The 23,084-nt window shown below is 41.6% G+C and overlaps 2 protein-coding genes across 2 annotated transcripts in view; both read left to right on the top strand.

Moving 5' to 3' along the window:
- The first annotated feature begins 44 nt into the window (after positions 1 to 44).
- LOC139286859 (transcription intermediary factor 1-alpha-like) lies at positions 45 to 9,316 on the top strand. The gene is made up of 18 exons (XM_070907786.1): positions 45 to 249; positions 466 to 584; positions 899 to 1,046; positions 1,715 to 1,847; positions 2,211 to 2,327; positions 2,600 to 2,714; positions 2,930 to 3,076; positions 3,260 to 3,374; positions 3,646 to 4,022; positions 5,507 to 5,641; positions 5,727 to 5,832; positions 5,917 to 5,974; positions 6,102 to 6,234; positions 6,675 to 7,027; positions 7,206 to 7,335; positions 8,322 to 8,396; positions 8,848 to 9,003; positions 9,086 to 9,316. The coding sequence occupies exons 1-18, from the start codon at positions 45 to 47 to the stop codon at positions 9,314 to 9,316; spliced, it is 2,853 nt and encodes a 950-aa protein (XP_070763887.1).
- Positions 9,317 to 13,099: 3,783 nt separating this feature from the next.
- fbln1 (fibulin 1) overlaps positions 13,100 to 23,084 on the top strand; it is a 28,539-nt gene continuing 18,554 nt past the window's right edge. Inside the window, exons 1-8 of the mRNA XM_070907134.1 lie at positions 13,100 to 13,178; positions 16,685 to 16,793; positions 18,609 to 18,738; positions 21,140 to 21,299; positions 21,983 to 22,045; positions 22,132 to 22,218; positions 22,413 to 22,550; positions 22,650 to 22,787. Of these exons, the coding sequence (XP_070763235.1) occupies positions 13,124 to 13,178; positions 16,685 to 16,793; positions 18,609 to 18,738; positions 21,140 to 21,299; positions 21,983 to 22,045; positions 22,132 to 22,218; positions 22,413 to 22,550; positions 22,650 to 22,787 (880 nt within the window). The 5' untranslated portion in view covers positions 13,100 to 13,123. The remainder of the gene's footprint in view (positions 13,179 to 16,684; positions 16,794 to 18,608; positions 18,739 to 21,139; positions 21,300 to 21,982; positions 22,046 to 22,131; positions 22,219 to 22,412; positions 22,551 to 22,649; positions 22,788 to 23,084) is intronic.

Raw genomic sequence — 23,084 nt, 5'->3', positions numbered from 1 at the left:
CGGTGGGTGCCGCTGTCATCATCGTTGAGAACGAAGCTGAGAGCATGCCGGTGCAGGAGGAAAAGCCCGCTGCAACCGGCCAAAATTACCTGGACACTTGCCCCGTTTGCCATCTAAACTTTCACAGTCGAGAGCCCAAACTTCTGCCGTGTCTGCACTCTTTTTGCAAGAAATGTTTGCCTTCACCCTCGAGGAATCTGGCCATGACAGAGCCGCCAAACTCCCAGGTTGACAGAGCGACCAAACCACGTGAGTCACTTTGTTTACAAAACAAGGATAGGTTAAAGGACCTTTAATGCATGCAAAAAAGTGAAAATGCATTGTGATCACCAGGCTGGTGTGTTTAAGGACATACATTTTACACACATGGGCTTCCTTTCGACTATACATCTGTTGTCAGTTATTTTCCATAAAGCTCGTATAAATCCTCTTTTGACCAACATGTGTGATTCTCTTTCGTTCCAGTGAATGTGATCCGCTGCCCAGTGTGCAGGCAGGAGTGCATGGAGGTAGATGTGATGGAAAACGTCTTTGTGAAGGACTCAGTTGAGGCTCCCAGCAGCACAGTGGAGAGGGCAGTCCAGGTTACTGACAAAATGCATTACCATATGGGGGCAGCCTTGCTACTGGTTTGTAGGGAAATGTCTGTAATATTCCTACATGATAAGGAAGGTCTTGTGCTCTGAGGGTTTCAACTGGGGAAAATCCAGTTTCATACTTAACAGGTGTACCAATTGTGTACTTGTCTGATTCGTTCTCTCTGACATAATTTTTGCAGATTAGATCTAATTTAATTTGCTTGATCAAACAAGACCCAGCGTCTCTCCAACAACTCCACCACAGTTAACTGCCTACCTAAGATGTATCAGCTTCTGATGCTTGTCTCATCTACCTGTAGCTCTGTATGACTTGTGATGACAACACCGAAGCTGCCGGGTTTTGTGTGGACTGTGTCGAGTACCTCTGTGCCACCTGTGTGGAGGCCCACCAAAGAGTCAAATTCACCAAAGACCACAGCATCAGACAGAAGGCAGAAATATCACACGGTAGTCTAACCAGTGTCCTTATCTCCTTATCTCTATACTTCTGGTGTTTCCATGACAAAGGAACGAGCTATTATGGGATCAATGCTGCAGATGTCACGCTTGTTTTTAGTGGAGCTTTTTTTAACCAATAACAGATTTAAGAGGTAAATGCATCAAACTATTGTCATTTTTAGACCCAGTGCACAGTATGTGTAAAAATGAAATCACCTGTGAAATTTTGGCACTTGGTTTTACAGCAATATTTTATATACTTACACTCCTGACTGCTACTACTGTTGTTTGAAATGACCTTTAAGCTCATCCGCCAAGGGCGCCAAATATTAGACCAGAAGTTATTTGCCAATTAGTAGGAACCTGCTAAAGAAAGATTTCCCTGAATTCATTCATTTAAGACATTGACTCCGACTGCTATACCTATATGTCTCTAAAAAAATCCCGAAGAATATTTAAGCCTGTATCTTGGAAAGTTATACTCTATGCTGCTCATATGCATTAATTGTTTACGAGGTTATAGTAATAATAGATTATAGTTAAGTTTGTTACACCCCTTAAGCATTAGCTTGAAATCTATGGTCTACGACACGGTGCGCAGGTAATAGATGGAACAAACATCATGTCATGTACCCAGAATGAAGGGCCGAAATGATTAACCATCTATTGTTTCCCAGAGGTCCATGGCGTATCGACTCAGAGGCCGATGTTCTGTGACATCCACAAACAAGAGCCACTGAAGCTGTTCTGTGAGACCTGTGACCTGCTAACCTGTCGTGACTGCCAACTAGTCAAGCACAAGGACCACAAGTACATTAACAATTTACAATATAACATGTAATTCTTTCATAACAGGGTTCATACACCTGGTTATTCAGTTTTGTTTGACATTACATGTAACAATGCTGTGCGGTTAAATGTAACCATCTGACATTTGCTTTTGCATAAAAAAAGCCATATATTGACATACATTTTGATACTAAAACCTCCTTACGGTCATCATGATAATGATTTCAACCATGTTGTTATTGTGCACTCTGCAGAAGTGTCACTTGAACCCCTGTTAGTTTTCATCCGTATCACCCAGTTGAGGATAGAAAGGGATTCACTTACATGTAATCAACGCTTACTTTTTATATTGTATCCACTGACTTCATGTTCTTCTTGGATTAGTTACCAGTTCTTGGAAGATGCTTATAAAAACCACAAACAGCACATGGAGAGCATGACCCATCAGCTGCAGGAGAAAAAGAAACTGATTGAAGAGGTGTCAAACTCTATAAACAATGGGTATGTATTTTCACATTCCACAAGATTACATATGTCACGGATGCAAAATGTAAACAAACGTTTATAAAAAAGCCACTTGTCTCCTCCATATGACCTCTAAATCTGAAGAACAAGAACAACTGGTTAATTGTTTAAGGATAAAACCATTCATACCTCAATGCATAAGTAATAATGAGATGTCTCCAAAATGTGTTGAAATATGTGCTGTTTGAGTCTGCATGTAATTTGTCAAATTTGAATAGTTAATAATAGTTAGAATGTATGTTTTTCAGACTTCTTCAGGTTGATCAGAACCGTATGTCTGTTCATAATGAAATAAAGAAATCCATCTGCAGTTTGATTCTCGAGATAAACAAGAAGGGCAAGATGCTTGTTAATCAACTTGAGGTACGACAAAAGCTTTTGAATATATTACAAATATAACAAAATAACGTTATTTATTAGTTTTACCACATGCGGTAGACCTGTAGCTTGCTGTGGTATTGTTTCCAGAAAAACTTTACTTGCCTGCTAGCTCAGTTGCCTCTCTTACCCTGAGGCCCAGAGCTCATACCCTCAAGCTGTTTGAATGCTGCAGATGTTCACTTATTCATGTTTTCCAGGCCGTAACAAAGGATCATGAGAGTGTCTTGCGAAAACAACAGGAGGACATCGGCTATCTATCCAGACACCTGGATCATGTCATTAGCTTCACTAAATGGGCCGCAGCCAGGAATGGGGCCACGGCCCTCTTGTACTGTAAACGTTTGGTAAGGCTCATCTGACCATTTATCCACTCAACAGTATCTCATCACAGTCTTGTTTTCGCAACCTGAAACTCTGACAGCTAGGAGCCTGGTCTACCATGGACGTGATGAAATGGGAACATATGCCTTTTGTAACACAGAAGTATGCTCCTCTAAAAATTATTAATAACGTCCCTTCTGTTGCAGATTCAGTTTCAGATTGGAAACCTCCTGCGGGCAAAATGCAGTACCTCTTTTATACCACAGAGCACTGCACGCTTCCAGTGTCGATCCTCCTATTGGGCCTCAAATGTTGATCTGGGTAAGACATAAACAAATGTCTATGTTGTAGAAGCTAATCTAGAACCCTGAGAATGGATTTCTTTTAACTTAACTGATAACATTATCATTAGTTGCATCCTTACTTTACATATTTTTTCCCCCCTAACAACCCCTGAATTTTCCCAAAATGTCTAATGCATTACTGCCCAAACATCCTCTTTCCCACAGTTTCCTGCAGAAGTTTTGTCTGTATTGTGTATTTTTCCTCCCTACTTGTTATGCTCACCCTGTCTCTGTGTATGTTCCCTCAGGCTCTTTAGTGGTGGAGAGTGTACCAGGCCACCAGCTGGGTGGTTTTCAGGGTATCCCTCATCAGCTCTCCCACCCTGGGCAGGGCCCCTCAGGCTCACCCCACAGCTTTGCCCTGGGAGCACCCCATAATACTCTGGCTCAGCTCCAGATGCAGGTGGACAAGCTCAACCCACAGGCCCACTGGCAGCCCCAGCCACCTCCTCCACCCTGGACGTGGTACCAGAGTGTCCGACTACAGCGAACCATCCCAGGGCCCCTGCAAGGAGGCTCCCCATCCCACAGTATGCCTCCCCAACCGGGCCGCAGGTTTATGGTGCCTCCTCCCAACCACGTCAGCCCAACTGGCAGCTTACCGAGCCCTGGGTTTACGCCCCAGGTTAGTTTGCGTTTCTGTGTGTGAGTGTCCGTTTGTTTGACTGACAAGCCCTCTTAACAAGCATCGACAGCGGATGGCACTGTCCTAAATAGAGCTGACAGCCTTCACATCCCGGGCAATCTCTGTCTTTCCTTGTCGTGATGGATTTTAGTCTTGGATGAGCTTATGACTCAAAATGATGAAATAAAACCGCTAAATCTGCAGTGCAACAGCAGCCAACATGTGACAGAGGACGGAACCAAGATTCCATAAGAAAGGGTTGATAATATCTCGTCTTCCAAGTTGTTTAGTCTAGTTCACAGGCTGTTTTGGTTCCAGCTCCGAAGTATAGGCTCATTCACAGGACAATACTGGCGTGTGAAGTGCACACACAAGTTGTGTCATACTGATGTGAACAAGCTGTTATAGCTGCATAATGAACTCTGAAATGTTCTCCTTAGTAAAGAAATATACCAGTGTTTTGCACTTAATGATACTGCTGAGTATTTTTCAAAGCATGCTGTAGTGGGATTTTAGATTGTGTTCTGCGTATTGTAGCTGTTCTTTTTATTATACTTCACTATGGTGCAATCAGCTTAAAGAGATTTAAAGATTATTGACAAGTCTATAATTTACAGCATGTCTGCTTTTATTTTTCTCAAGAGACATTTTATTGTTGTCATAGTGCAGCTCTGAGTGCAGATTAATTTGAAGCATTACCTCATAGCGTTCATGTCATTTTGATGAAGAGAAAAGCTGACGTGATGAGGCAAGTTTCAAATCTTTGGAAGTTGATTTTCATTCTGTTGTGAAACAAATTAAAAGGAATGGCTACCTGGAAGGTTTGCAGGAACAGTGACTGCAGCTTTGTTTCAAATCTTGACTAGTACTAGTACTAGTGACTTAAAAAGCAATGTTTAACAAATAAATATATATAATCTGGTCAATCCACACCCACACACTGTGTTTTTGAGACATGTAATCTCATGTAAAATTACAAAAACTGTTGTAACTGTAGCTGAAACATGTTAATGTAGGACCCCATTGGTCATAGTAACAAGCTGATAGAGAAAATAGGTTTTCAGGGCCTTTAAAATAAATATGTGATATGTGTGTTATTATAGTACAGTGTTATGCGTTAAAACACAAAAAATGTTGGCATGGCAAGTGTATGGCAATATTTTATAGAAATTCTATGTTTTCATGCATTTTGTAGGAGGAGAAAGATTTTCTGCACCTTAAGGTTTAAGCTACAATAGACCAAAAATAAGTCTCAGGCAGCTCAGCCTGCAACTTCTGAGTGTGTTGTTTATGGTTTAGTCCTGTCTGTTCTGGTTGTTGCCAGCAGGCGTCGACCCACACAGCATGCGTGACAGGGTAATGAAAGCACACCCTTTCATCTCCACCTCCATCATCACATGCTTATAGACGCTGACAGCAATGTAGCATGAAAATGATTGCAACATTTCTATCCATCTTTCTGTTTCTTCTTCTTTCATTTGTAGCCTCTGAGGGGGGTGGGAAGCAGCTCCAGCTACCAACCCAAACCTATGGACGTATTTTCCTCTTCACCCCTGTACACCCACATAACACCACTGCCCATCAATGGTGGCGTCAGTTCGCCTCAATCACGACAGACGGCAAGTGACTCCAATCTTTAATGTAAACTATATGAATATACATTATATTTACAATGTAGTAAATGACATGCAATGCTGTGTTTAGACTGAGCCCACATATCTGAATAGGAGGAACAATTCTGGGGGTCCTATATATATGCTGAAACCAGACTATCCTCAGAGTCTGCTGCCTTCTTTGCCACACAGAAATGGTATGTCTGTGCCATCAGTGTCATTTGCAGTATCTTTTGCTGTATTCTTAATAAAGTAAAACACAGAGTTTTATTTCTCTCAAGTGCAAGGACAACAGAATTCACCAGGGTACACTGCCATCCCCCAGGAGGAGAAACCAGGGTAAGTAGACAGCTGCACACACATATTGTCTCTCTCTTTCTCCGAATGCTGTGTAACGTCATTTTGTGCTATTTGTCTCTCCAGTGAATTTACCTTTATTCTAATTGGATCTTGCTTTGCTCCCAAGTACTGTTTCTTGGAAACCTCCAGAAACACACCAGGCTAATGGCGCAGTGGGCTCAGCTGTCAAGAAAAGACGAAGGTCGTCACCAGGGCCCATCATAGTCATCAAAGATGAGCCAGATGATGACAGTAGCTACGTAAGGAGACGATACATTGTTATTACAGTCCAGTGGGTATGCCATATACACTCTAGATGTTTTATCTAAAGCTTGTTACTGTAGCAGTTTATTACAACTTGGGCCTTTTGGAGTTTTGGCCATTATTTCTGTCTGTTATCATAACACTGTACTCACCACAGTAATTGGCGAGATCTGGAAACACACCATTGCTAAAATGAAGTCAGATGGGGCAGGAAACATAAGCCGTGAGGCAGATTGTAAACAAACCAACACCGTGCCTGGATTTATTTAGAAGTAAAACTAAAAGAGAGGGCACCTGAAATGTCAGTAATAATCCCTTACTGGACAGAAAAAGTGTGGGCACAACATTGGCAATTACTGTAGCCCCAAGTTGAGTCAGTTTATTACATATTGTTTACAATATTTTCAGAGCTGATCTTTCTGTTTGTTGATTTCAGGTGCAAACCAACCGAAGAGCCAGCCTCCCCGACAGCACAGGTGACCAACCCCAAATTAGTGACCGAGGTGAGGGGAACAAAGTCCCAACTGCTCTTCAAAGCACAGACGACAAACCCCATAGCCCTGCACAGCCTCCAAGCAGCCCACGGGACCAGAGTAAGACTAATGCTCCAAATCACATCTGTTCACTGGGAGGAGAACAGCAGGTAGACCAGAACCAAGCTCCGCTGGAAGACTCTAATGAAGTCTTGTGTGCTGTGTGTCAGACCGGGGGGGAGCTGCTGTGCTGTGATAAGTGTCCCAAGGTTTTTCACCTTTCGTGCCATGTTCCAACTCTCCTCAAATCTCCCAGGCAAGCTTTTTGTTTTTTTTTAATTTTCATTATCTATGCCATAATCAAGAATTATGGTCCTCTGTGGAATGAAAAAGTTGTTTTCACATTTTGGTGTGAGGTTTTCATCTGACAGCAGCATCATGCACTTGTTAATGTATGTCTCTGCTTATTGATTCTCTGGATTGTCTCTTTTCAGTGGGGAATGGTTTTGCTCTTTGTGCCGTGACCTGTTAGTGCCTGAGATGGAGTATGAAAGCAAACCTGAAGCTAAAACAGTAAAGAAGGAACCAGATTCTGAAGGAGGATTTCCCCCTTTGGACAAACGAGTCAGTGTGCTTTTTAAAATAATAACATTCATTTGGTTACAATAAAGGTTATAGATTTATAGTAATTCTAATAAGAAATGGTAAGATTGGCACAAAGTTAAGTTGAAAGTTAAGCATTGTCAATTAAGTCAAACAGTTCCAGTTCTGCTTTTCCGATTAGCTTGTAAAACAGACACATTGTCGAGTGGTGTCATTATTAAAATGATGCTCCTTCCAAAATCGACCTTTTTGATAGCAAACACCTCACCTCTGTACAACTAAAAGTTCATAGTTTCATCCACGATAAACACTCACACAATTCTGTCTCTTTCCTTATGTACAACCTTTTGAAGCTTGTTAGGAGGTACATACGATAGTTTGCACATTACACGTTACATTGCACGTTGCAGCGTCCCTCCTCCTGCTCCTTCATTGGACAGGATGGCTCAGGATCCTCGCTCACTCATTGGTTAGCCTGACAAACTCACGTCTTCCTTGTTTATTGGTGTGAATTTGAACACCAAGCACAAGACATCCGGTCCTCCTGACTTGTAGCAGGAGGTGAGTGCTCCAGAGTACACACAGCATTGCACACGCCTAACGAAATGTGCAAAAAATGAAGTGATTAGAAATATTTTGGCAAGTGTAGCATTTGTAGAATATGGTTGGACAGCAAATGAGTGGTTTTATATGTTTCTATGCATTTTTTCCCACTGTGAAAGGACTTTACTGTTGGAACCCATCGTAACTGACTGAAATTAAACTTACCACAGCTAGCATGCTCCATTTAGGACAAAACTTATTACATACACTTACATATACTCAGGGCGGAGTATCACTTTATTGTGTAGTAGAAGAATAACTTTGAATGATAGTAGTGGTGAACAAAATCCCAGATGAAATGATCAACTAAGCAGATGCAATAGACTATGTATTGGAGAACTGTATTTGGTTTTCTTTATCAGTTGACATGTATGTAAGTCAGATATGTCTTTCTACCACTGCAGAAGTGTGAGAGGCTGTTGCTGCACTTGTTTTGCAGTGACCTGAGTTCAGACTTTCAAGAGCCTGTATCCCCCCTGGTGAGTCTGGAAGCATGGTTGACTACAGACAAAAAGTTCACAGGATTAATGTCACATGGAGTTACTGTAACTGTCATTTTAATGATGCATAATATGCAGTATTTATCAGTAAAGACAGAGAAATTATGAATCGGCAGCAGAGAAACTTTAATCAGGTACTGTAAATATACAAGTATATGTCTTGCTGACAGAGTGGATGAACATGAACAATTATAGACTGTAAACTGTACATTACAGTACATACAACACTTAACCGCAGTGCCCATTTTTGGCTTGAAATACCTCTGTTTATGATGAACCTTCATATAACAATTGGGTAAAAATCTGTACCCTCTTGTACACAATGCTGACATGTAATACTATAAATATAAGATATTAATAAGGATTTTAATTCAACATCTTCCCATGAAATTGTATTGTTTTATTATCTCTCCCTTTCTAAATACTGTAGGTACGTGCTAACAGCCGGCTGACTATAAAAGGACCAATGTATCTTTCCCCTGTGAAAAAACGACTGGAGGCTAAGCAGAGTCTATGCTACCAGAGCCCTGCAGAGTTTGTATCAGACATCAGGCTCATCTTTGGGAACTGTGCCAGCCTGAGTGAGGTACTGTATTCAGTATTTTCCAGTTCTTAACACCTGGTGAAAAAATATTTTGCCCTTATCCTTGCTTCTACTTGCTTGTCAGGCTGACATGGAGGTCGCCATGGCAGGCAGGAAGCTGTTTGAAGAGCACCTGAGGATCGTCTTCCCTGACCAGACCTTTCCACAAATCAAACAAGAGATTATACCTAATGCCCCTCTTGACTCTCAACCCTCATCTCTTGACAATATATCCCAGCCTGCAAAGCGCCAGCGCACATGTTCAGACTCCCAGGAGACACCAAGCTGTCCCAGTGGAGAGGAGGGAGTAGTATGAAAGCACAAACCTTCTTAATCGTTTAGATATTTAACAACACTGCCAGCACCAGCTAATATGTGGTGTGTTACACTTTATTACAAACATTTATGATACGCAATTACCTTCAGGTCACCAAAATGTTTTATATGTTTAATGATTAAATTATATTGCTGGCAAACAACTATGACACAGGGCACCAAATTAGTTATATTTTCTGCACTAAACAGCATTACAGCAGCTTGAAGATTAGGACTGGAGTTCATGCAAAAAGTAGCACATTTAGGTGTTAACAGGGTAAAGCTGACTGGCTATTATAGTAAGCAGTCTTTCTGTTAAGTTATTAATTTGCTCAAGTGATAATTGTGCTCACAGTAGATGCATTGGTTCATCGACACTGAGCTAAAGTTGGTGTGGTCAGGTCTGGTGTGTTTTTCCTTTTTAGCTCTCCATGTGTAAATATAGCAGTGATCAGAGGAAGGATGATAATCATGAGCTTTGATGTTTGTGGTCTATCTTATGTGGAATAAGATGTGTTGTGAGGCCCCTCGAGGGCAGTAAAATGAAAACATCAAAGGAATCAAAGCTGTTTGATGAAACCACAGACTGCTTAAGATGTTCCATTATAACACATCATTACACAATATTTCTGCTTGGTCTAATTTGTCAGGCTTTTTTAACATAGTGCAGGACTACAGATGTGATGTTGTAAAGGTAAATGTCATGTGTCATTTTATATATTTATTTATGTCTATTTTAAAAAAGATTTTCTTGCAAAGAGCCAAGCACAGTGCAAATGTTATGTGAGACAATTTTTTCTAAGATCATTTTAATTCAGCAGCATTTCTTCTAGCTCACCATTGTGGACCGTTTTCTTATAATATCAAGAGTCAGAACACTTAGCCATAGACCTGCTTGCATGCAAGTCAACTTGCAGGTGTTTACAGGGTACAATAAATTATGACAGCTTAACTCTGGGATGGGATTGATGTTATACACCTCCTTCACCTATAACTGCATGTTGATGTAATCTATTAATGGCCTTCTTAAACATTTGCAAAGTATTATTACCCTCCTTACAACTTTAGTTAAGCAAAGCCACAAGTCCTTTGGGCTCCACAGGGCTGCCCTCTAACTGCCTGGCTGTTTTAGTGGGCCTCTGCTGATTGACACAGACGTGGCAAGACAAGCTTTGTTGAGCTTCAAAGGAACTGTACTGCACCCCCCACAACAAGATTAACACTGTTTGAATGCGACCTTGGCCACTCCAATTTCCTCCACCTGTGAGCTAGGAGGTCAGCTCACGCTGCTGTTTCTTGTTAAAGCCCAAATGTAGATTGGAGGTGGAGAGGAAGGCTGGTAGTTTCTGGAAGGCTAGCAGGCATGAGAAGTTGCCCTCAGATGTTCACTGGGCTCTAGCCAGCCAGACTTGGAGCCTGGTACTGGTCTGGCTCTCATTTTGGGCATTCTTCATTCATTATATGGCCTCCAAAGACCTATTATCTCTTTTCTACTTTACACTAAGGCAAAGATAAGATTAAGGACAGGTCAGCAGTAAAGGGTGCTCTTTGTTGTTTGATTACCGTTACATTACAAAGGGGGCTGCCACATCCTTGACTGTTGGATGTTTGCAGTAACCATGTATCTGCTGCTATGCCAACAGTCTGCCTAGAGGTCCTACTGCACAGTATAAATATGTTTCCAGGATCATAAAAGTGTTCTTGCATGTTTTACTTACTAAAATACTTAATGTCACTTTTCAAGGTATGCTTCAGTGTTTTTCCTACCACCCAGACATTGGTTTTCATTCATTTTGCCAAGTTATTAGCATTAACATGCAGAAAAACCTAATTAAGTTAATCCATTACAATAAACACCATATCTGCTTCTGTTGTTGTCAAGGTCAAATTGCTGTACCGTAGTGTGGATTGATTCAAAAAAGTAAAAGACAAATATAAAAGACTTGTTGTTTACTGTGATGGATTACCCACTCAAGCAAATTCTTTGCAAGCTCATTTTTACACAGTGGGATGTTTTCCAAGTAGGTTTTATTAGAAAAAAATGAACCCAATATTGAAGAAGGCAGTTGTATTTTTCTAAATAAGGAAGATAAGTAACATAAAATTCAAACTTAAATCCCCACTACCACTATACTAAGTCAGTGCAACAGTGGTACTATATAATGAATGGAGACAAGTGGCTGTCTGGAAGGTACAAATAACATTCATAAATGTATACTATGCATTTTAATGGCCCGAAACATTCAAAACACTAGTATGGTCGATTAAAATGTGGTCTCATAGAAAGATTGTTAACAGAGTACAATTACCAACAGGAAACGTAGACTGCGGTGGACTGAAAAGCACAGAGAGAAAGTCTCATCACACACTACACTTAAGCAGCGCATTTATAACTGCCATATACTTGTGGGCTTTCCTGTATGTCTGTGGTGTCCTGATATCAAGTCCTTGGTGATGTTTCTAGACTGGCTAGACTGGTGGTGGAGACATGTGGCTCTGATTAGAAGATCATTTAACCTCTCTCTGTCACCATGCCCAGAGTCAGTAGACTGATTGAATTTGCAGAGGGCCTTAGTTGGTACAAAATGTTTATAATGCAGTCTAGCAATTATTTCTCCACTTCTTGCCAATTCTGGTAGACTTGTGTGTGTGTGTGTGTGTGTGTGCATGCATGCATGCGGGTGTGTGGCTTGTTTATACCCAGCTCCTTCTCACAGTTCATGATCACTTTGGCTGACAGTGAGCCCACATCTGTGGGACTGTTACAAAAGCTTTAATTCATTAACTTTGAGGGGAAAATGCCTCATTTTCTTTGGTACAGCTGTGAACTTTAGCAACTAGAGAGAGAAAGAGGCTCAGCTGTAGGCCTACAGGGACTTTAAATACCATTTTGCAGATACAGTTTCAATGGGAATTAAAATATTAGGGAGGATGCCAGGTTCCAGTTTGATCTATAATCTCCCTTAAGGTGCAGCAAACTCACTCATCGTGTAGCAATGAATAAATGTAGTTCTTTGAAGACAGTGGTAGTGAAAGTGTCTCTTTTTTTGATTCCCCATATTTTCTCTGAGAACTGAGATATCCAGAAGGTTTCAAGTCTTACAGTCTGGACATAGCCACAACAGATTTTTAAAATACCCCAAAACCGGTTCCAGATGTTGAGTAATCAGTACAATCATTAGTCACAGACAGAAAAAGTCTACTTTGCCATTGATGGGAAGACAATTTCCATGTGTGCATGCATACCTTACACCAGCACAGTAGCCTGAAGACACTTGCAATTCCTCCTGTAGGCAATAAAAAATTATGGCAGCCCACATCTCCCTAGGTAGTATTTTATACTTTCCAACACGCACGAATGTATCAATCATAAAAAAAGATTTTAGTGGGTTAGGCATTTAACATTCCCGTGAGAATATAGGAATAAATTACAGTATAAACTCACTTGGTATTATAACTAATCTGTTAGTCCCAATAGATATGTTTTAATTGTAATATACTGTAAATGAGCTCACGATTAATGGCTTTAATTTGGAGTTTATAGAAAACAACGGATCTGATTAGCAATGAGTCGTGTCTGTGGCCTCAGCCCGCCCCTCACACTGCCATCATTACACGCTCAGTCCTGCAGTCACGCTGCGACTCACTCAACTCCATCACATCCACTTCTCTCCCGCGGACTCCGTCTGTCTGTTTTTTTTTTAAAGGAGCACTGCTGTTTATTCACACATCCTGCAGAATAACCAGCATCGGTTAAAGCTCGAAGCTCTCGGACTCCCCAGTTTTTAGTTGTATCTCCTTTCATTCAATGGGTCCGTGTGTGGTGCTGCTCTGCGCTCTGTTCGGAGTTCTCCTTGGCCAAGGTAAGTTACCTTTCTGTCGGAAACTAACGTTACTGCGTGACTTTTAATTAGGGTAGGCCAAACCAAGCCAAAGAACGGCGTTAGTGTATGATGCTGATGTGGGTGAATATTATATTGCAAGACAACTTTTCACATGAATTTGTCAAGGTCCTCACAGTGAGAATCACTGAGGTGAGGTTGCCTAATAGGCAAAGAGATGAATTTGTCTGAGGACTAGTTGGGGCATGTGATGAAAGTACAGTTTACAAAGTTAGGTGCTTCAAAGTGTTGCAGGTCTGTCCTGAAATGAAGTAGGGCACAATTCCCCATTATTTAATTACATACATGAAACAAAACATCACAATTACTGCTTTAGAAGGATGCCAGTTGTATTTATTGTTTTTTTCTGTTTCCATTGTTTTCCAGTATGATGTAGGTAATGATAAAAAAGTGTTATATAAAGTCATTTCTAGCAGGTATAAACTCTTTGCACTCTGCATTGTGTAGGACAAAACCCACATGCTTCGTATGTACATAGTATGTGTCGTATCAAATATATCATATCTCTAAAAGAAGATGCCACATGACATGAAGAGTGTTAAAATGCAGTTTCACATAAGTTGAAAGTAAGAGTTCTCGCTGCCCTGGTTTCTTACTTTGTGTCCTGTGTCAAAGGCCAAGTGTCTTGGTATGCTGCTCAGAACGACCTGTGTCTCACCAGCACAGGAGGATCTAGACAGAGGGGTGTGATTTATACTGGAGCGCCCACAGCAGGGTCACCCAGGCGTGATATGAGCCATATCCAAATGCTCATGGTCCCCTGGTCACACATGGGGCAATTTTCACAGTCAGCAGGGCCACTTTTCTCTAAGCTGCCTTCTTTATAGGGAGTTGTGTCATGGGTCAGTTTGGAGTGAAATGTCAGCTGACAGCTCCATCAGTTACATGACCTAGACCTAGAAGTACACATGTGTGTCATGTCAAGACCTGTGCAAACAGGCAATATGACATTAATATTTTGATGTTTAACATAGACATAGATAGATAGATAGGTGATAGATTGATGTGACTGAGTGAAAAACGTCTACCTCTTGTGTTTTATATCACAAGATTGACAGAAATCTCCTCCTCCTCCTCCTCCTGTGAAAGTGATGCACGCTCCTGTTGTGATGTCTGGCTAAGGCTAACTGCTCGGCCTGGGCGGAGCTCCACCAGTGGGCTCATTAAGCCTTGTTTACATGAGGCGTCTAGACGCAGGCAAGCCATGTGCTGCTCTGCCAAGACAGAATGGCCCTCACAACCAGCACCGCCATCCAAGATGGAAATCAGCCCTCTCCAGACAGACAATGCATCACAGAGACATAGATCCGTGGCAGACTGCATGTAGACCGGAGCATGTCTGCGCCTGGTTTGCCTCTTTTGATAAAACAGCGCCACACAGTTTTAAGGCACTTCTGGTCTTTCAATTTGGGTTTGCAGAGCAGCAGACGGTGGTGGCGTTGGAATGACTCCGTGATGCCTAGTGGGTTACAGTTAGTTATCAGCAGAGAGCTACTGTGGGGAGAAATCTCCAGAACAGAGCAGTGGGAGAAGTTACAGTTTGATACCAACTATTCCTGTCATTTAAAATATACGCACTGTGTCCCCAGCAAGAACAATTTTGAGATTAGTTATTTTGTGGAAAATGGAAAGGTGCTCCTTGGATGCCTTTCCAGTTTCAATACAAACTGGGTGTTTTGGCAAGAGGATATCAATTACTGGTAATGATCAAAAACTACAAAACTTGGACCACCAAAGAACTGCTCTGTGAGGGTCATTAACACCTTTATATGAGTCATTAATGGCACTCAGTGCAAATTTATATCAATATTATCATATTATTGAAAGCAAAATTTGTTCTAGGTTCATTGGAACATCCTGATGTTACTTTGCAACCAGAAAGAGACGGTCTACTTGGTAGGCCCATGTGAAAAGCTTTTAAAATGCCATCTCATTTCATCCAGCTGCTACAAGGTTTATTGGCCAGAGGATTCTGGGATGTGCCAGACTTCCAGAAGTCAGTAGTGAGTCAGCTAATGTGGCTGCCTAGTAATAAATCCTCTGTCCATATTCACTTCTTTCTGCCAGGTTAATCATCCTTCATGTAGCAGCAATGTTTTAATTCTGTGCTTTGTTTTCCTGTTGCCTACACTGAAGAAATGACTCACTTTCTTCAGAAAAAACAAATCTCTTAGTCCTCGTTATATCTTGCCCATCCTTATTTATTATTATGGGCTGCAGAACTGGGTTAAAAGAAGCCTGCAAACTATTCTGAGAAACTAAGAGTTTTATTGTAATGCTTACATTGTGTTGTTACAAAGTTTATCAATGCAGAAAACTGTTTGTGATGATGACTATTCCTGCTTGTGCTTCATCTTTTGATTTAATGGTTAGAATAAAATTCCTCCTGCACCTCTGGGAGAAGGCAGCAAATCTATAAAACTGAGGACCGCTATTCCAGACACTTGTCCTCCCTACCTAATCTAAAGTATTATTTGAAGTTGCTGACTCTTGCCAGACTTCTCACGGCAGACGCTGTGTCTCAAACAGATGGATTTTCTCAGTGCATTTCACAATCACTATCCCCTATAATTCAGAGCTTTCAGTCACTGACCAGCAACAACTCGTATTCTATTACAATGGATCAACAAAATTTATTTCACGGTGAGTTTGTTTTCTCTTTTTTTCCCCTCGGGGGACTTATTGTTAATAACAATTTGGCACACTGATCCTGGTTTAAGCCGAAGGCAAAAAAAGTCCAAGGAGCCAATCTGCCAAAGCTATTTCACGTTTGGCAGATCACACAAACCACAGGCGAATGAATGTACTTGATGTGATTGCGATGGCTGATTGTTTACAGAGTCGAGGCATTCCATGCTCTCTAATCCACATGAATAAACAGCCAGATCACCACAGAGTTGGTTGTGCTCCAGTCAAAAAGCCTCTCTTGTGTCTGCAACAACATATCCATCATTCATTGTCTTTGGCCTACAGGCAGCTTAATTTGCCAGACAGATTTTGAATATTGTTTTTCCATATTTTAGAGAATGCTAGGCAGCTTGCCTTAGAGGACAATGGCAACATCCTTGTTTGTTTGGGTCAGATATCCAATTTTGATCATCATAACTCACTTATTCAACAAAAACAGTGTCAATCTGCATGTTTTATTTATGTCAAAACAAAATATGTTTATAAAAGAAATAATGCTTGATATCATCAGACAATGCTTATGACGATGCCATTTGATATATTTTGCGTGTCATGAACAGCTTAAACGGTACAAAACTAGTCTCAAGGCAGCCGTACGCCATCTTGTGTCTACACATCTCCTGCAGTGATTACAGTATGTAGGTGGGGGTCCCCTCACTGCAGCAACCACACAGTGCCAGATATGAATATGGCCTTCTGACAGTGCACAGTAAATGGGATGCACACACCTGTTCACATATGCAAAAACATACCTTGCGTGTTGTTTTTAATGTCCGTAGGAGCAGAGCAAGTCACGATGGAGGACTGCTGTAAAGATGGCCAGAAGCGTGGCAATGATAACGAAGATTGTACATCCCTCCCTCTCATCTCTGAGTCAACCACATGCAGGTAAACAGGCTCTATCTGCTACTTTGCTCTCACTGAGGGCAAATCTCATACACCATGAGGCTTAAGAGGGCTGGTTAGAAGACTTGCCTGGGGCTTGTTCAGATTTACAAGTAATTAACTGCTGCACCCTTTGTCACAATCTCACATTTTCTATCTGCACCACAGAAGCTCCTGCAATATTGGCCCCAAGGGATTTGGCCTGTACTATGTATGGGGGATGTCTGTGGGCCCTTAATATGGGATTACTTTACCTTACTCCCATAAATCTGCAGGCACATTATTCACTTCACGTGAGAGCAGGAAACACTAATAGTGATGGGATAATAACAGGTCTGCTGGTAACCCTAGAAGGTGTGCTGCCACAGGTTCAGGACCCATACGCCACGGAGATCTGCTGCTGTGCACACTGATGGCAAACACATTTACCGTAGCCACCCTAAGTGATCCCAAATTTGTCCAAATTGTAGTGTGAGGGGAAGAGAGGAAAGGGGCAGAGGTTTGTGGGGGAGCAGGGTGGAAAAGGGTGAGGGGGGTCAGAAGAGGGGCTGTTTCAAAACCCAGGAAATACCTCAGAGGTGAAATGCGACATAGAGGGAGGATGGAGAGACGCAATAACAGGAAATCTGAACGATTACTTTAGACACCAAAGGAAAAAAGTAGGAGAGAAAAACAGTGGAGAAGAGAGAGGAGAAAAGAAAAACAGGAGCGCGACTGTGCCCTTAAAAGGTTGTGCAGAGGAGGTGTGCGCCTTGACGTGAATTTGAGATCTACAGTGGTTTATGTGGAAAGAGATTCCTGGTAAGAGTTGATAAAGAGGCTTGTTGGAAATGAGAGAGGAGAGGTGAAGGGGTGGCGTTTTATGCTTTCTGCCTTGTAAAACTGCAGCGAGACAAGAGATCCAGTCCAGACAGAAACAGTCACCCACCCTTAACTGATTGGACTGCAAATGCTAGACAATACAATGAAATCTGATCAAACTGAAACATTAAGTAACTGATATTTTGATAATAATGGTCTCGTGTGAGGGGATGTGCTTGTTCCAAATGTTGCTTTTAAGATTTAAACAGCCATCACAGTAATATGCAGTATTTTATTAATCCCTGTAGAGATTTACATTTTATGATCCTCATGCGCAGGGAGCTCAGAGGTCAAGGTCGGCTGTAATACTTCCTTTACCAACGTGTTACTCACTTTATGCTTATAGCAATGTTTGAAATCACATCTGCAACATGTCATCTCAGATTTCAAAGGCAAAACTGGATGAGTCTGCTCTAGTGATGTCAACGACCCCGAGCAAACTGTATATACTGGCAACTGTTAGTCACCCAGTTTGTGGGTTGTTCTCTATTCTCACAGGACACAGCATGCTTATCTTACGGGAGTGGTTTGTTTCAGTGATATTATTGTTAATAAAAGTAATGCCTTCAAATGACCACTATCCCACTGTGAATAAGGAGATGTGGAGGTGGACAAATGTTCATCTTGGGACTGAAATGTTGGTTTAACTGAGGTTTAAAACAACGGAACAAAGGCCACTGGGAGTGCTGCTCAACCCAGTTTAAGTCCAGTGATGTCAGCTTTGCAAAACACAACAAACTTTTAACGCCCTCCTCTGAATTCACATGGAACTTACTCAACCCGCTCACCCACGCATTTTTAGTGTGACAACTCTGAGATACCCTGAGATATCAGGCTTGCCTCAGGCTGATTTTAATGGGCTACACTTTAAGGCAGAGTTGTATTGCACCAAGGAGATTATTGATAGTGCTGAGAATAAATGCACCACCTGTGTTTTGTGCTTTTTCTTGCTGACAGGCTAGTACAGGAGCAGTGCTGTGTGACAGTGCTTGAGGATAAAATGTGCACCACTGGTATCAACATGGCCAAAGACCAGGGGGCCTGCGATTCTTTATTCATCAACACCTGCGAGACCAAGACTACAAAGGTGCGTTTGTACCTGTATGTGTATATGCATATGTGTATGTTTGTGTATGTGTGCCCTACTAACTGAAAATACTGTAAATAGAGACAAAAAGGGGGAATGAAATCACTGTGTGCACCAAAAATCTCCCTCTACTCAATCACTGTACAGTACATCACTCTGCTGGACAGCTAGTTTGGAGACAAATGATTGATGAGAGCGATGGTGTGCATTTGTGTGTATGTGTGCGCTGTGAGCAGGATGAGGCATGTCACTCCAGGGAGGAATGGAGCTTGTTGCTGTCAGATAGATTATTAATTCAGCTCTGACTCTAGAATCTTCCGCAGCCTTTCTATGTTTTTTTCCCCCCTCAACCCAACCCTCAGTGTGTCCCTACTGCACATCAACACATCACAAAGATAAATGCTTGGCAAAATGTAGAAAGGAGGAGATGCAAGTTGGCGCACTTTCTTGAAAGGATGAGGTAATTGTCAGTGGGACAGCTTGTCTTTACTTGATCGACTGTAAAGTGCAGATGGTGGCTCATACTTAAATGTGCCCTGGTATAAAAATGAGAAAGAACACTCCCAATTATTAAAGAAATATTCAACATTTTTGGGAAATATGCTTATTCGCTTTCTTGCTATGAGTTAGACAAGAAGATTGATACCACTCATGTTTGTGCAACACCTATGGAGCTACCGCCAGGTGATGGTTAGCTTAGCTTAGCATAAAGACTGGAAGCAGAGGGAAACAGCTAGCCTGGCTCTGTCCAAAGGTAAAACAATCTGCCAATCAGCACGTCTGAAGTTTACTGACACGTTATAAAAACCAAAATATAAAATTTTTGATGGTCTGTGTTCATGTGTATGACTATTTCTTGGCCGGGTGCTGCGACTTGTTGTTAGGCAACCAGCGGAGACGTCCCTGCGCCTCGGCCAAGAAGTAGTTCAGCACATAACCACAACTTAAAACCACAACCTGTAACATGTTCATTAGTGAGGTTTAGAGATGCTAGTGTGCAGATTTTGTTACCTTTGGACTGAGTGTGTTATCAATCTGCTCATCTAATTCTTGCCAAGAAAGTGAATGAGCGTATTTCCCAAAGTGACAAACCATATCTTTAACAATGAGGTTGGGTCAATGTGTGTTGTTATACAAGTTTTAGTAATTAATTATTTGGTAAACAAGCTGTAAACATAACAATGATCATTATAAGTTGATATGGCAAACAAAAACATTTACCTATTTACACATCCAGCTGATACAGAGCAACATTAGCGTTCATTTGGAGTCATATACCTGGTCACCTGACGAATGTAAGAATGTAAGTCCAATATTTACTCTATTTTTAGTTCTGTTAAATTTGCTTTCTTACTGAGAGTTACACACATTTGACTCATTATAAAAAATATTGATTATAACCAAGCTAAAAGTTTTTCCTCACACTTTTATGCTTTTCTGAGATTGACATAACAAAATGTGACCTGCCCTGATTTAGTTCACCTTACTGATATGGTGCTTTAAGCAGATTAAAACCATTACAATTAATTGTATTCAGGATAGTATGGCCTTGTGTTTGTGGGCACATTTTTTGTTTGTACAATTTTCAACATGCCAAGCCCTAGATTTTATCCAGCACCTACTGTGTACTGTTTACACTGACCAGAGAACCTAAAAGTTTTCTAGAGCAGTGTCAAGGCCACACGGATGTCGCCCACACATAAACGAACACAGACAGACAGAGTAGCAGTTAACTACTGATACACAACTATTAGAGTTGTAATGTCTGAAAGACTTGCGGCCTGTGTTCAGCCATGCTATCATCACTACACACACACACACCACACATGGTTACATTTCAGGTATATGCCTTCACTGCCCAAACTGAAACACAAACGCACCCATCCCCCCTGCACCTTTCATTCCCCTCCCCGACTGACATTACCAGGCTGCCATAATGATTGATTTAGCGTGCTTCAGCCAGAGGCGATGATGTCATCTCATCACTTGTCTGTCTGTCCGTCTTGCTTACTGACTTACTGCTTTTCTTCTGTCTGTCTGTCTGTCTGTTTGAAGCTTGTCAGTTGGCTTGTGTTCTCAATCAACCTCCTTTTCTGCCTGTCTGGTTGATTGAGAGCTTGGCTTTCTGTCAGAATCACATCCTCCCCATTTGTCAGTGTACAAGCCTGGCTTATCTGCCTACAGTATTTTACCAACCAACATCACCCCACAATCTGCTCTTCCTTTTATGCATTTTGGTTTCACTTCCCCTGGTGCATTAGAGAGCTGAGTCCTGTGATAATTCTCTGTGACACAGTGTTTTTCCTTTCCTTTCTTTGTAAAAATTAAAGATTTTATTGCGTATTAAGTCTGCATTATGCACCAAAGGTTATCCTATTGTATTCGATTCTGTGTTCCATAGATGTGCTGTGACTGTTGTCTTCTGGGGAAGAATGCCCAGGGACTTGGCCTCCCCTGTGACCACAACCTGTCCGTGGGCTACCAGTGTGGTCTAGTGTCCCGGGCGTGCTGCGTGGATGGAGCCCCAGACAACCAGACCACACCCACAGGACAAACTGAATGTGGGTGGAAAAAAACAAGCATGAAGTACACTAAATATTACATGTTTCCTCCAGTTTATTTACATCAAAGCATTATCAGGCAACTAGCTTTACAGCAAGAATAGATGAACAGAAAACCTGTGCCCAACCACATTCAGTTTCTCAAAATATTGGAGGAGAAACATAAGAAGGAAGAATAATTAAGCGCCACTGGTGTTGCCAAACATAAGCCCACACTGGCCCCTGGTGGATGTATGTGCTCATTGCTTTAAGCATTCAAGGGAAGGTTAACAGTGATCACACTCGAAGGAGAAATTCATCTTCTGGCTCACTCCTGAACACAAGCAGGTCAGGTTCAGCCAAAGGACGCTAACTCTGGAGCTGGTAGGGATTTAGTGTGTTGTTCATTGGCACTCCAGCACAAATACCAAAGATCTCCAAGTTCCAACTCAGTTGTGAGGATTTGCAGCTTGTATTTGTCGTATTGAACAGCAAATAGAATATTATTGGGTTTTGGACTGATGGATGGACAAAACATGGCATGTGAAGTCGTCACCTTGGCCTTCAGGAAATTGTAATGGACATTTTTCTCTATTTTAACGTTAATATTCTTGATGGTCTTAGGGCTGCATCTTAATATGGAGGCATGATGTGTTAAGATGTGAGACATATACATATAAACATGTTTTTTCTCTCTCACACAGTACCAAACAAGGATGAAACCAACGAAAATGGAGATAATTCAGTATTAAGTGACCAGTGCAAAGGTACGGTACAATACGCAAATAAACTAGCGTTTCTGATTTAATCTTGCAAATGCTGTGATCAGTTATCAACGTGTGTTTATTTTCAGGGAAATGTGCTCATCGCTGTGTGGGCAATGACACTTGTGCCTGCCACAAAGGCCACAAACTCAAACCAGATGGAAAGAGCTGTGAGGGTAAGTAGTACTCGTCCTCCTCAATTTTGAATTGGAATTTATTTGCCAAGTCTTAATTTTGTGTGACAAAGAAATTACAGCACAGAGAAACGTTACGCTTGTGAAAGTTTTCTGATGCAAAATACTGTAATATTGTGTGTCACTATTGGAAAGATCAGCACAATGAGAGAATCTCTGCTTTCAAACACTCTCAGATATCAACGAGTGTTTGCTGGGAGCCAGCAACTGTCGGGGAGGAGAGCGCTGTATCAACACACAGGGCTCATTCCGTTGCCAGAGGGAGGTCAGCTGTGGGACTGGCTATGAACTCACTGACAACAACAATTGCAAAGGTCAGTCAAATTGGCCTCAGTTTGCCTCTGTATCTTTTTAATTTTTAGATATTGACAGTGTGTGTTCAATGGCAATTTTCCTGTGATTGCATTATCCAGATATTGATGAGTGCGAGACTGGTATCCATAACTGTGGCCCAGAGTTTCAGTGCCAGAACACCCAGGGGTCGTTCCGTTGTCTCCCTAAGGTCAAGTGTGGTGCCGGCTTCATCCAGGATGCCCTCGGCAACTGCATTGGTAAGCACCACACTGCAACAGCCTGTAACAGCAGGTGATTTACGCACAGGCCGGAGTTTTTACATGGTTGTGCACACATTGATCCAGAGTAGTAAATAACAGTAAATAGCCATTAAGGTTTGGCCACATTAGTAACTAGTGGCCAAACCTTAATGGCTATTTGTGGTCATGAGAGAATGGATCCTAATGATTTTGGTGACCCCCTGACATTATGCCTGAATGAAAGTTGCTGAGAAAATTCAGATGAAGAGCACATCTTCATCAGCATATGAAATCTTAATGTTTTTGGAGACACCT

The sequence above is a fragment of the Enoplosus armatus genome, chromosome 6 (assembly GCF_043641665.1).
Source record: "Enoplosus armatus isolate fEnoArm2 chromosome 6, fEnoArm2.hap1, whole genome shotgun sequence".
NCBI lineage: Eukaryota > Metazoa > Chordata > Actinopteri > Centrarchiformes > Enoplosidae > Enoplosus > Enoplosus armatus.
The sequence above is the reverse complement of the archived record's forward strand: the minus strand, read 5'-3'. Positions and strand labels throughout refer to the sequence as shown.